The sequence below is a fragment of the Paralichthys olivaceus genome, chromosome 19, assembly GCF_024713975.1.
Source record: "Paralichthys olivaceus isolate ysfri-2021 chromosome 19, ASM2471397v2, whole genome shotgun sequence".
NCBI classification, from domain to species: Eukaryota; Metazoa; Chordata; class Actinopteri; order Pleuronectiformes; family Paralichthyidae; genus Paralichthys; species Paralichthys olivaceus.
In genome coordinates, this window is record NC_091111.1 from 7,392,685 (window position 1) to 7,407,495 (window position 14,811).

At 41.2% G+C, this 14,811-nt stretch overlaps 1 protein-coding gene across 1 annotated transcript; it reads right to left on the reverse strand.

The window, feature by feature from the left end:
* Window positions 1-22: 22 nt before the first annotated feature.
* Window positions 23-10,938, reverse strand: fermt1 (FERM domain containing kindlin 1). The gene is made up of 16 exons (XM_020091626.2): window positions 10,803-10,938; window positions 9,133-9,292; window positions 8,407-8,504; window positions 7,570-7,705; window positions 7,324-7,458; window positions 3,933-4,116; window positions 3,733-3,835; window positions 3,527-3,634; window positions 2,854-2,985; window positions 2,625-2,674; window positions 2,350-2,474; window positions 1,546-1,652; window positions 1,177-1,401; window positions 953-1,077; window positions 684-825; window positions 23-582 (listed from the first exon to the last, which is right to left on the reverse strand). The coding sequence occupies exons 2-16, from the start codon at window positions 9,281-9,283 to the stop codon at window positions 409-411; spliced, it is 1,995 nt and encodes a 664-aa protein (XP_019947185.1). The 5' UTR covers window positions 9,284-9,292; window positions 10,803-10,938; the 3' UTR covers window positions 23-408.
* Between the last annotated feature and the right edge of the window lie 3,873 nt (window positions 10,939-14,811).

Sequence of the window (14,811 nt, forward strand, 5' to 3'; positions counted from 1 at the left end):
TGAACAGATGTGAAACAAGCAGTGAAATATAAAAACACCCTTTAATATTTTTTACAAACATTGTGTCTGTTGGAAATGAGGACATGTCTTCACCTTTAAAAAAAAGCTCAATTCTTACAAATCTAAATTCATCCAAGTTTTGAGAGAAAGACATATCTTCACTACATATTTACATCAACACCATTATTGTTCTAGTGCAGGGTACATTGTTATCACTGTTTACGGTAGGAAATATGACAAAATACAATGCTGTTGTTCTGTGATTGACGATGTATCATCTCTCACTCTGATGCAGTACGACATTTTCATTGGCTGTGATTTGACACTGCAACACTGAACACTCACATGGTAACATGTACGTAAATACACAACAGCTGTACTCGAAGAAGCACAGTCTCATATCTCATCTCATTCCTGTCCTCCAGTAAGTTTATGGAACAGTTCTTCATCCAGTGTCTCGTTCTGGTCTTTGCCTCGTGTGGACAGGAAGATGTATCCACCGATGAACTCGTGCACCACCTTGCAGTCGCAGCTCTGACAGCAGAAGGCTATATTCACATTCTGGTCAAACTCTATGGTCACCTGGAATAACATGAAGTAGATGAAGTATTCATTTCTCTGAGATAATCCTGTCTGTATGCAATAACCCAGAAACAGCTGAGACAAGTGAAACGATCGCCCACCTGTCTAATCTCCCAGTTGACATTCCACTGCTTCATGTTGGCGAACCTCCACGTGGTGACAGGAAGGCCAGAGGACATGTCAATACGAATCAGACGGTTGTACGAGATCCCCAGAATCTCATCCTTCTTACTGCCTCTGAATCTGAAGCACACAGAAAATGATAATCCCTCAAATTACCATTCAGGTTAAGTAAAATGTGTATATATATATATATATATATATATATAAATATATATATATATATATACAGGTATAGACCGCACCGTACCTGACAATGTAGTAGTTGATACCGAACTCTGGAAGTGACTGCCATGCCTGAATAAAGCGCATCTTGGCCTCCATTAGCGACAGCCGTGCTATGTTCTGATGGGCCTCCAGGATACGAGCTGTCAGCTTGAAACAAAATCACAAGGGGCAGATTGAGCAAATATTTGTTCTAACTTTAACAGTGATGCAACACTGATGGCTGTTTGGTTTTATCCTCAAACGAACCTGTTTGGTCTTGTGTTTTTTGGCGTAGCGCGGGGAAACAAAACACTCGGCGTTCATCTCCATCGCGTCGAGGTCGGGAGCCGCCTGACCAGGAGGGGGCGCCAGGCTCTTCATTTGCAAAAAGGACTGGATGTTTCTCACTTCTGACTTGTAGGAGCTGTAGGCCATCGTCTTGCCCTTGGAGGCGAGGATGCACGCGGCTTTCCACTTGGCATACTGTGTTTCCTGCAGAAGAGTGCAACACAGTACAACAGTGACAAAATGATCCCACGTATATGTCTTTTTTTCTTTGAGAGGCAGAAATCCCAGTTACCATCGAGTGCAATGTCATAAAATGTGGAGCATTCGGATGTGGAGCTGAGGGCTTACATTGTCACATCGGATGTAAACCTCGTTCATCCCATCAGCGACTGGGAGCAGGAGCTTGATGCCAAACTTCTTGTCTGTGACGTTGACGTCAGGAACAACCTCACAACCTGTCAAATGAGGATATACATGAATATATGTTGTATTGACTTAAGCTGCAGTGAGATACAGTAGATCTGCTTATATAATAATACAACTGCAGTTACTATGGTGATTACGACAGAATCTTAGATTTCGTGCTTTGTCATATGAACAATTCCAGGATATAATTCATTTAATTCTCTTGCTATGACATTACATCTACTATGGGCACAACCTAATCCAAGCTGTGAATTCATATAACTTTATATTCATGATGAGGAAATGAGAATATCTTGGTTTTCTAGACTTGCTGACATATTCACACATAATGAGATTGCTTAAACTGAGGGTAATTCATCTGCCGTCACATTACTAAATGCTGCTAGATAACCTACCATGTGCAATAAATCATCACCACGTGAAATCCAATCCCACGTGCAATACATCATGTGCAATATTTTTGATAAATGTATGACTGGATGACTGTATAACTGTATGATTGCTGTTAGTTTAGGTTTTTCTCATTCCTTTCTTTATAGCATAGTGTATTTATATTTTTATTTTCTTACAGACCTTTTATCTATCTATTTTTTTACCTGCACTGTAAGGACGGCACCTACATTTCGTTGTACAATGTCACATTGTTACAATGACGATAAAGATTTCTGATTCTGATTCTGAGAAGATATTAAAACAGGGTTTCCAGATCGTTTTTATCTCACTTACCTCGGAGGTGAAACTGCTCTAAGGGTTCTCCACTTGCTGTCTCCTTGCTCTTGTAGTAGGAGATGGTAGTGTCCTTAAACACAAACCAGTATTCTTTGTAAGGCCGCAGCGTCAGTCTTTTAGGCCTAATTGAATACACAAAAAAATGAGGCTGTGAGTGGAATAGATAAAAAATATTAAAGGGTTTATGAGATACATTAAAAACAGCAGAGGCTAACCAATAATTCAATGGCCGTCTAGGTGAGACAGTAAAATGTGTACAAAGGTGGGTTTACCTAAATAGCCGGAGGGAATCTGCCAGTTCTGGAATGTCTGTAATGTCTTCCTGGGGGCGGGTCAAACAACAGTCAATTATCCTGTGTCTTCAGGTTACCGTGTTAAGACATGCAATCAGCACAGGCCTACCTATCAACTTCAGCTTAAAAACAGGTGTCCGACTGTCAGAGACCAGAAAACCTGGAAATTACTGTAAATATTCACCACAGCTCCAAAAAAAATGTTTACCAGAATTCTGTCCGTGTGTCTGCCTTCAAGCGTCACCTCCAAGTTGGACAGCGCCGCCTCCACTTCATCTATCTCTGGTTCGTTGGAGTGATCCAGTGGTTCACTCGATATGGTCAGTTTACAAATGTGATACTGAGAAGAAAAGAGAGATTTTACTCAGAACTTGGATCAAACATTTAGTTTCAAGCCATTATGAAGCTCTCAGACACGACTTTAGAGGTTATGCAAAGCTGCCGTGAGTCAGAGGGAGGTTCGAGCACAGCCCTGTGAGCCAGCCGCTGCATCAGTGTGTAGGTGAGTGCAACTCCTTTGAATCACTGTGATTTCTGAATCACTTCTCAACAGTTGCAAAATAGCAGCTAAGATTGGCTGACATTTAGACGCAGTGGGAGCCACAGCCAAAACTTTACAGTTATCATAAACTTTATTACACAATACATTTACAATGGAAAGGTGTGGCTCCAGTGATGAGCAGTAAAATCCATAAAGGTGAATCTTTAAGATTTTTATTGGCTAATACAGTGAGCGGCCCTGACACAACAATGCAAGTTCTTAGTAAAGGGGACGAGTTGCTGCACAATTACTACCTTCGCATATCTAACCTTCCTTTGAGTATGAAACAATATTGATCACCTTGAAATGATCTTCACAACTATGACCAGACTGTGTTTACCTGTAGTGAAGCGAACATAAGCATTTCCTCCTCAGTGCAGTCTATCTCCTCCAGCAGGATGGACCAGCGAGCCTGTTCATACAGCTGAGTTATCCTCACAGCGTCGTACTAAAACACACGAACAAGGACACACACAAACTTTAAATAAAATCTGTCCTCATTATTATTTCTGTGGCCCCCCCCCAAAATAAATTCTGATAACTTACTTTGGGATTGAGGTCAAAGAAAACATTGTACTTAAACCGAAGTGAAAGTTTGTCATCATCTTGAATATCTTGCTCCATGAGGGATCGAGACGAATCCAACCACCTGTCAATCACAACAATAACCAATCATATAGGCTGAGGATAGAAAAAGGATAGAAAATTGTGTAATAGCGCCACTTTTGAATCAACAGTGTTTCTACCCTGCGTTGTTGACTGCTTTGTCCACTAGCGAGAGCGCCTGGTACATCTTGGCCAACTCAGCCGGCGGCAAGTTTGGCTGAGAGTCAGCAAGAGGGTTTTCTCCAAACCACAGGCTGGTGGCAGACACAGGCATCCCGTTCTCTGGGTCGTAGGTGGCTGTCATGGTTTTACTGTACATTATGCCTTTGGGGAAAATAGAGGATTAATAAATGCATGAATGCATAAAAAAGTATATGATTCAGCATAACCTCATTGAGTTTTAAGGAAATTGCTAAGAATTTAAAATCCACTAGCTGTCAGATAGCATAAGTGTTAAGAACTTATGAAACCAAAAGATAATTTTCAACTTTAACTTTCAAAGATAAAGAAACTCGAATAACACTCAGTGAAGCGAATAGCTCTGCCAAGGCCCAACAAAACTCTTCTGCACCAACTCTGTCATGTTCATTTCCACATAGATTCTATAACTGTTGAAGAGACGTAAGAACTCTATTCCCAATTGAATCAACATTATGTCAGTTACACATTGTGGGTTGTTACAGGTTTGTTGCCCTATTTGTCACTTTACAGGGTCAGAAGAAAAGAAAAATCTGAAACCACATTTACATCTGCTAATGCCAACATTCATTTCCATACATTATTCCCAGGAAAAATCAGTGAAAATATATAAAGCACCCTATCTCACAATGTGACAGAAAGTGATAAATATGTCCTGGATACATCCCAAATTTTAACAGGTTCTTTCTTGGCACATGTTCCACCCATCAACAAAGTTTTTGCACAATTCTGCTGACCAAGGAACCAACCACAGGGGTGAAAACATGATCTCCTTGGCTGGGTAATAAAACTTTGACAGGGAGGATGAGAAAACCTAAATAAAGGATGATAGAACTTGAAAGGTAAAACCTGGTCTGACCTTAAAGGCAGCAGATAATAAAGTTCTTCATTAGATTGATTTTTACTGAAGTGAAGTCTGAGCTGCATATTCAGTGTAGGATCGAGAGAGTGGGTAGCACACTGAACAATTCTTTCAGATCTCCCTGATGAAAACAGTAGATCTCAGTAGCAGGCAGTGTACTGGAAATGGATGTTATTACTTTCTGCCTCTCCTGCAGCCAAAGTAACACAGAATTAAATATGCTGTACCCTCTAGGGCTGGACAATAGCCTGAATTTATATTTTATTGAAGACAATCTCTGACCGACTAAATTTAGTCTGTTTCACCAACAAAACCCCTTCAAGTTAAAGAAAGTTCAACCAATAAGTTCCATAGCCCAGAACAGCAGACCAGGCCCTTTAACTCTTAGAAAAAAAAATTAAGAACATATGTGGAAAGGAATATTATACACTAATGTTCTGAAACACATGATCTCATGACAGTTTATCATTATCATCATCATCATATACTGTAAATATTCACGCCCCTCCCTGGATGCCTGTTTTTCTCTATGTAACTTTGGTGAGTGGGTACTATCTTTGTGTGGAATGATAGTCGCAGCTTCAATTCAGAATCAGGTCAAGCAAGTTCAAGACTAATGCTGAAATGTGAATCAGTTTAAAAGACTTAGAGGTGGTTGACAACCAGCGATTATGGGATTATGGAGAGGCAGTAGCTCAGTCCATAGCGACTTGGCTTGGGAACCGGAGGGTGGCCGGTTCAAGCATGGACCGAAGTTGGAGAGGTGCCAGTTCACCTCCTGGGCACTGCCGAGGTGCCCTCGAGCAAGGCACCGAACCCCCTAATTGCTCCCTGGGCGCCTTCATGTTTCACGGGAGCCCACTGTTCCGATTGTGTTCCGTGTGTTCCGTGTGCGCTCCGTTCACACGGATGGGTTAAATACAGAGGTCAAATTTCCTCATGTTTGCATGTTGCATGCTGTGTGTGGGACCATAAAGAGGAATCTTAATCTCTTATCTTCAATATTCAATGAGGAAAATTTAAATATAATGAATTCTGAACAGAGTTTGGTGCATTTGTTACAGCAGCAGCTTCCTTGTTCAGGAAACCAGAGATCATGGGTAATATCCTCTGTTCAGTTCAGTAAAAACTCAGTCATAGGCTCGGTTTTTTCTCTACATGAAATCCACTTTATCACCCAACAGGATTAATCACCACATTTGGCTGCAGAGGGTGCTGTTGCTCAATAAATGTTACATAGTGTTGCTTTAAACTGAATCTTAACAGTGAGTGAGTTTCTTATATTATGCTTATTACTATATATTCTTGTGCTAATCAGTGCTTCAGCAATTCATGCAGTGCAGCAGCTACCAATATTATTAGTTTTCGTTACTATTCAGTTTAAGTTTTACCCTAACCTGCCTGCGTGCTGCATTCCTCTCATGGGGCCCAAAACCAGGTTAAGTTACCACTACCCTTGTTCTAGATTCATCAAATCAATCAAACTTGAAACTGCAATTAGAGTGGCACTCAGTAGAGTTCTTCCCTCTGTCAAGGCCAAAGGCCCCATACACACCTGGTATTACATGTGGTTTTTGTGAACTGATCTCAAGTGGGCAGCTCTAAGTATAGGTGTGACCAACTTGACAACCACATGTGTCCACATTCTTTTAGCAGTGTGAACGGAAATCCGTCCTGGGCCACATATGACGAACCTCCTACTCAGCTCATGTCCTCTACAGTTTCACTACGAATCAAATCTACTTTTTCTCTTCTCGTGGATTTGTTTGTGACGACTGCTACATTATAGACACTGATCACCACATAATGATCGATACTTTCCTTGAACTGGTCAAATATTTCTTCACAGCCCAGCTGTGCGAGATTCATTCAGACTCTCCTGACTACTCTTGCTCGTTCGTGCCGACACAGACACACGCACACACACACACAGACAGACAGACAGACAGACAGTGACACTGGACACACTTGTATACTCAGACTGGGTAAAAACAACATAACTTGATCTTTGTGAACAGAAATGAAGTATGTGCTTGTTTGTATAGAGCGGGGAGGTGAAACCCGATCTGAGATCCGATCACAGGCCACATTTTAATGCCAGGTGTGAACACACGCACTGTCCACTGACACATTTTGAATAATGTCCTATCTTGCAACCTTAAAGAAAGTGAAAAGAATGCCTTAAATAAAAAAACAAATGCTGATGCAAACCTAACTTCCTTTATGGAGGTGATTAGAATATTCAACCCTTGACTGATAAAATTACATACCAGAGCTGGTGCTACATAAACACAGTGTTAAGTTCAAATTGTGATGGATGTGTCCCATGACCTCAAAGGGTTGTTTTAATAAATGTCATGATGTGCCCTGATTACTGCATCTTTTTCTTTTCAATACAAGAGTATTGACTTATAATTTCTTCAGAGATGCTGCCAACCTTTTGTGAGACACATTCATGTCTTTCATGGTACCTGTGCCTCCTGCTCCCCCACTGAGTAAATCGATGTCCCAGATGTCCTCTACAAAGTTCTTGTCTTTCTTCTTCTTCTTCTTGGAAGGATCATCTGGAGGCTTCAGCAGGGACAGCTCCTCTGACCTCCTGATGTCTGGAATGGAGCAAAAACGCAGAAGGTTGAGGGAAGGAAAGTAAGTCTAAATAATCACATAAGCAGAAAGAAGAGAGGGGTGATATAATCAGAAAAGACGGAGAAACTCACTGAGCATTCGACAGATCTCTCCCACCGCCTTGAAGACCACACTGGAGAAGCTGACAGTCATTTTGATGGTCTTCATGTTAGGAAGCAGCAGCAGCAGGGGTTTGTGCTGGGGTGTGTAGCGCAGGAAAGCATCAGCCTGTGCAGCAAAATATTTAAAATCATATGAGCCACCCAACCAAAATGAATACTTATCCCCTCTCCTTCCTTATTGCGCAGATTGGAAGATTTTGTAACCTTGGCTGGGCTAACGACAACGTCCCCATTCATTGTTTCTAACATCAAGAGGTAATTCCTTAAATGTGCTGAGGTGGTTAATAAAACTGAGCTTGTTATACAACTAGTGGTTCGAATCCTGGTTTGCCCGGTGTCTCTACATGGAGTTTGCAGTTTGGGGTTTTCTCTGGGTTCTCCAGCTTCCTCCAACAGTCCAACGACAGTTTAATTGGAGACTCTAAATTGTCGATAGGTGTGAGTGGTTGTTAGTCTCTATATGTTGGCCCTGCAATATGCTGGCAAACTGTCCAGGGCCCACCGCCCAAAGTCTGCTGGGATTGGCTCCCAAGACCCTCAAAGGATAAGCTGTATAGATAATGGATGGATGATGAAGCTATGATTTTATTTCAGAAGCTTCCACGGGTGGCTGGCTTCATAAAACCACTGACGCTTCTCCCTGCCTTAAGGAGCTGTGATACAGAGAATTGAATTTTTATGGCTTTGAATAGATATATTAATATACCACTGTGCCATATGCATTCAAATGGATTTTAGAAATCCATTTATTTACAGGGGATATTTGAATTGCTTTTTTGAGATTAAAATACTAAAATGAGATATTACCTGTATTCCATACTTGTCCAAGGTCCAGTGGGTCTTGAGCAGCCAGCATTTCCTCTGCTCCCACCATAAGGCATGGTCTGACCAGTCCTGTGGAGCCTCTGCGGACATAGTAGATCATAATATCATTTTAAAAGATCTTTGAGAGGGTAGAGTTATGATTAAGCATAATTAAAATACAAAAACAACTCACTACTACAGCTACCAAAACAATCACTCCCTGTTCCCACTGTTGTGTAGGTGGCTGACCATGATAAATGTGCGGCATTATGAGTCTACATTACGTAATGTCGCTGGGCTGAAATCCGTCCGTCGATGGCAAGTTAGTCATCTATTATGTCTCATGCTTTCTTAACCACCTTGCTTAGGTTTAGCAGCTCCATGTTTACAGAGCATTGTGACAAGATATCAGATCCTGGCTGAACTTTAGCCCCTGAGGCTACACAAGCCAATGCACTGGCTAAACAATGCCACTGCAGTGCAGAGAAATGCAGGACAAATAAGGGTGTGGCATGACTAACAGACCTGTTGTGGCAGCAGTCGAGGGATCAAAGCCACAACTGGAAGATTAAAAAGGCTTGATTCCTAATGTGTAGAAGCAAATGTCTCCCTCCTCTGTAGTTACACGTGCATACACATTTGGTGTCTGTCTCACTGGTATTTAAATGAGATTATACACAATGGAAACACAGTAAGACCCAGAAGGCAGAATCTTTTTTTAACACTCACTGATTTTCTCCACTAACTTCAACATAAGGCCTCCGATGTGCAAGTCTCCCTTCACCCTCAGCTTAAATTTCATGGACTCATCCCCGTCTTTTTGATCCACCTGCACAGACAGCTCCCATGAGGTGTCTCCAAACCCCGCTGCTGTCATCATAGACCTGTTCTGAAAAGACAAGAGGGGAGACCGTGCTTCGGTTAAAGACGGGATGCTCCAAGGTTTAGATATCGCATCACAAGGAAAGTTGGGAGGATCCTTTTTAGAAACACGGCGGGGGGAATTCCACTAAAATATGTTCATTCTTTATTTGGGCGCTTTTGTTTGTAAGATAAGGAAACATCTGGGGTGAAAATAATGAGTCATTGGATTAAGTGTTTCTTAACATCCTGTGGGAACTTCCAAATGAACTTGGCATGCAGTTAACAAACAGACCTCTCAGTTTTTCTGCTCTAAGTGAAACTGATTTTCAACCTGCAGTATTTCACACTGCAGCCCCCGAAGTACTTGTCTCAGCCCGTACATTTATGAATAAGATATCAGTGAACACACAGATTTACTGGCTGGTGCCTGAAGGAAAAGCAGATGAGACTCCAGAGGACACAGAATAGACACAACTCAGCTCTGCACTTAAAAGACACATATGTGATGGATGTTTGTTGGGGTTTAATAATGCGAAAGAGAGACATGGATGAAATCTATCAGGCAGGTAAGAAAGCAGAGACGAGTGGAGGAGGAGCAGGGAGGGTAGAGCTGTGGAATGTGTAACGAGCAGGGACATGAATCTGGTGCAGGGGAGACCATTCAAAATAATAATCTTAACATGCTGCACCATTCTCTCTCCATTTCACACCTGAACACTGAAAATCAGGTGAACAAAGAGATGCAAAGTCATAAGATCACAATCGTATAGACTGGGGCTATTAACAGATATACCTGTATTATTTATTGGGTAGCCTGTTGTATGTGTACACTGTGTAAAACTATGTTGCTGGAGGGCTAGGTTTTGGGAACATACTCTACTTTTCTTTGTGCTGCTCCCTCCCTTTGCAGCTGTAGGGCACAGGGTATGTTTAAAATTATGAGCTTGCACGTCTGCTGAGGGAATACTTGTTGAGATGTGTTGGAAGTGGGATGAGCTGACGCTTAAAATATTAAACTACATCGTTTAAAGGTAATGAAACCTGCAACGACGCATTTGGGGCTCATGAAAAAAGTAAAAACAAAACAGAAAACTCAAATACAAAATCTCCAAATGACATACAAGCATTTGAATGTCTCATTTCCACAATGAAAGACTTACACTGTGACAAGTGGAGGATTCCAGTGCTGTAAAAAGACAACAACGCTTCTTTGCAACACACACAAAACAGTGCTTAAAAGCATTATGCATTTTTTTTAATTGTTAAAATCATTCACACTGATGCAAATGGTCTGAAATAAAGAAACTGAAACAAACAACTATCAAGTATCAGGGTTTGCTGCTCAGCCACCAAACACAATACTATGTATAATAACATGATATACAAATAAAACATTGAGCTGTACGTGTATTACACATCACACTTTAAGTATGGATCACACAATCTTTTCCATCAGGCACATGAGGGTCCCCCTTGATTCAAACCCACATGTATAATAACTCATAAGCTTAATCAAAGTGTAAAACACTTCTTACCTTGATCTCAACTTTTCTGCCGGTCAGCTTTTTGTCTTGAGGAGTGAGGTGACCCAGAAATGACGCTTCCTCCTGGAGGGACACACCGGGCGCGCCCCGTTGGTTCACACAGGTAAAGCCGGAGAGAAGCGTCTGTCTGCGGAGGAGGAGGAGGGAGGTGGGAACAGGAAGTGAAGGAGGTGGAGGTGAGTGTGCTCAGTGGCCACGCATCATTACACAAGTTGCTCTAATGGCACCAAGCGCGTTCACGCTACGTAATCGTTAATTGTTCACGTATGAGAACTAGCTAAATGACGTCATACAGATTATGTCCGTAGCTAGTAGCCAGGATTAGCTAGCACAACAGTTAGCTCACTTTTCCTCAGTCCTTATTCTTCTTATCGTCCTTTATTTATTAATGTAGTAACATGACAACATGACGGCACTGAGCTAATACACTGTACTTTAGAAAACATTTGTGCTTAATATAGTTTAAAAATATTAGTTTTTCCTGTGGACTTAGTGTAACAAACATTTGTTTTGGAGTTAGCAAGAATGCAATGTTATCCCTTGGCAGATAATAGATACAAAATTTAAAAAATGTAATTAAATCAACAAAGAATACATTCAAACCTTAGGGTTTACCTTTACATCTCGTGACCACCTGATATTATTTATTTATTATATTATTCATAAATAATGTGAGACCAATACAGTACTGTTTGTTCTGTCTTTATCAACAATCGGCAATAGAAGAGGAGGATACAGCTGTTATTTTAGTCTGACCCATCTGGGGAAACAAGTTGGTAATAAGTTGTATTAAATAGGTTTGTATTTAATACGTTTTTACTTATGTACAAACAGTTTTTCTATACTTGCTCGTGCAATCATCCTGTGCCACTTTACTTTATAACATTTCTATATAAACCACTACAGTGAAAGGTGTATAATGTCCATGCTCTGCATTTTTTATTTCATTTTGGGATTTTTATTCTCTTGTCTCATTCTGACCTGCCTGCTGCTGTAAAAACGGAATTTCCCTGATGTGTGGATCAACAAAGTTTTTATCTTATCTCAAATACGTTTAGGTATGTTTTTAAACTAATGTTCATTTAGTCTGTTTTTGTTTTCATTCTTTCTCTATGATTAGAATGAAACAATCATATCATGGGTGTTTCTTCAGTTCATGTGGATTCAGGAGACAGATCCACCACATGATGAATATTTACCTCAGATGAATCAGCTCACACCTTCCTTAATTCCCACATCCCACCCAATGAGTAATTCAAGATGATTCACCGGAATGTGGCTTTTGCCCATTATAAGCTTATGAAACTACAATACACCTCAGTAAAACGGATGGGTGGCATGTCTTCTGTTTGGACAGATGGTGGTCTTCTGATATCCAGCCAATCACACTGACTTGAAGCCAATTTTTGTAGCTTTTAATATGTAGGTGTGCTTTTCAGTTTGTGCATGAGGTCAGCCTATGTGTGAAGCCTGCCACCCCCTGGTTTCTATTGGTAAGGTCATATTGTATATTTTTGCCCTGCTGGTACTGGAAAATGGGTACTTCGACTAGATAGGGACATCAAGTTTCAAATGGAAAAAGAGAGATTGTGTTAGTAGGGGGCAATTGGGCAGCTTAAGCAAAGCTTTGTTGAGTTATATAAGATAAATGTCAATTTTTGACAAATGACAATATCTAACTTGTAAAAGAAAGAAAGAAATTCCTCCACAATCAGCACAGTCAGTCGAGTTTGCTGGAAATGCAATGTTTCACTCATAGACTTTGACCAGAGATCTGATGACTGAAGTAGAATGGCTCTCAGGAGAGTGAGTACCTCCGCTGAGGCCCGAGAGTCACCTTTGGAAACCACTTTACAATCTGCTAGAATTCGATTTTTATGTGGCTCCACATTAAATTTCACACAATCATAGCTATCACATAAGTGTTTCTTATTTTTATGATTCCCCTTGGAATTATGTGAAATTGTCAATGATAAAGAAAGTGATTAAAAAAATCCTACATCTGCCTTAATCTGTCCCTTTTTCCACATCCAAGCCAAACATTTTGGGGTTCTGTCTTGGCTCATCCGTCCACCAAGTTAATCAGGCTGCTACACAAGCACACAAACAAATGGATAGGGTTGAAAGCATAACCTCTTTGGTGGAGGTAATGACATAAATGACTGCCATGGACATGATTCATTCTCCAATGCACGTGTCAAGTGTAAATTAGGAAATGCTCAATTTAATATTGAAATAAGCATAAGCAAACAGATTAAAACAGAATATTTGTAATCCAATATGTAAATGTAAATGTAATACACATTGTGTTGAGGCTGTCACCTTTTAGTCAAACAGTCACAAACAGAGCTCAGATGCTGCCACATAGTGGCGCCATCAGACCATGTCAGAGTTGTACGCGCAGGTGAGTGAAGAGACTTTATGAACCAGCTTGGAGAGATGCATTCCAATCTGTACTAACAATAAGAATATTTATCATCCCCTTCATCTCATAATAATATTTTACCACTGGAAGACAGCAGTGTATTCTAGGATCCTCCCAGTTGGTTTTTGGGTTTTGTATTTATAGATTAAAATGTCTCAATCATATTGTACAACTCATATCATGATATAAAAAAGCAATTTAGGTGAGCATATTTATACAAAGGGAATATTTTTGAGTAACTCTGTTCATGTACTAACAATAACTGACTGACTGTCATACTTGTGATTTCTACCAGTGATTTCTTATTCTAGTAAAAGCACTGCATGCCATCTTAGAAGACGTCAGAAGTGTTGTCTCCTCTTTTGATGGACTTATTTAAGTGATGAACTCGACTTTTATTTGTTCTATCCAGGGAGAAAATCTGTCACAGTCGGCTGAGGGAGGACCGCCCTAGAATTGGTGAGTATTCAAGGACATTTCAGCGTGGTGGGTCTTTGCCAACACAAGGACCTAAACCTTGACTCTCCAGTTAAAGGACAGTTTCTTCAAACATTTAACCAGTTTTTTTTACCACACCTATAACTGATCAAGTGCGGCAAACACTGCCGTGAGTCTTTCTAAACTCCCTGTTCCAGCTGAGAGTTTAGTGCTGGCACACAAGGTCGCCTTGAGTCCTTGTGTAGGAGAGGCAATGTAAGTTCCATGACAAAAACAAACAAATAAACCCTGAGCCTCATAAACTGTGTCACTGGTGGATAGACACATGGAAAATAACATCATCTGGAGCTGTCAGGCCTGGATGGAGTACAGACAAAGTAACACCACGTCCATGTCATCATGACACCTGTGGTTCTAATGGCAACATAGTACACACCGTCCAAGCTAAAGCAAATGACAAATATCAGCTCTACTGCAGTGCCAGGGAGAATGATAAAATGCAGCTTTTAGAGTGATGAGGAGAGAGAAAAGGAAAAATTTTGGACTGTGGTTTTAGACACAATAAATTACATCTACTGCCTGAAGCTGGTCTGAACCTACTTGGAAGCGGGTGGGAAACAACATCTGTAGAAGCCTTTGCCGGCTTTCTGTATTTATGGAAAGAGAAACCTCCTGGTGACCTGGGAACACGCTTACCCAATTAGCAGCCTTGCCGACGGATCAAATGGAAGTGAAAACATTCACTGCCGTGACGGAGACGCATCACAATGCCCCATTCATGCTGCCGAGCCCCATGCTTTTGGGGTGAGATGGAGCGAGGGGGGGTTGTTCGTCTTAGGATGTGTGTGAGGAGGTTGGATAGATGAGAGGAGAGTAATGAATGCAACAAGAACCCTAACTTACCTCACCGCCGTCTTTGACGCGTCAATGAAGACCTCATACACGGTTCAGAGGTAAACAGTGTTCAAAGGTGTTGTTTTCATAAGGTTACCAACCGCCGCTCACCTTGGTGTTCCGCATCCCCTTCACCTCAGCCCCTATATCCCAACACAACCACGGCTGTTATCCTGTGGGACCGGGGCTGAGGGGGTCAGGAGGCATGAGAAACGGCACTGGCAGAGAGTCTCTTGACAGCCC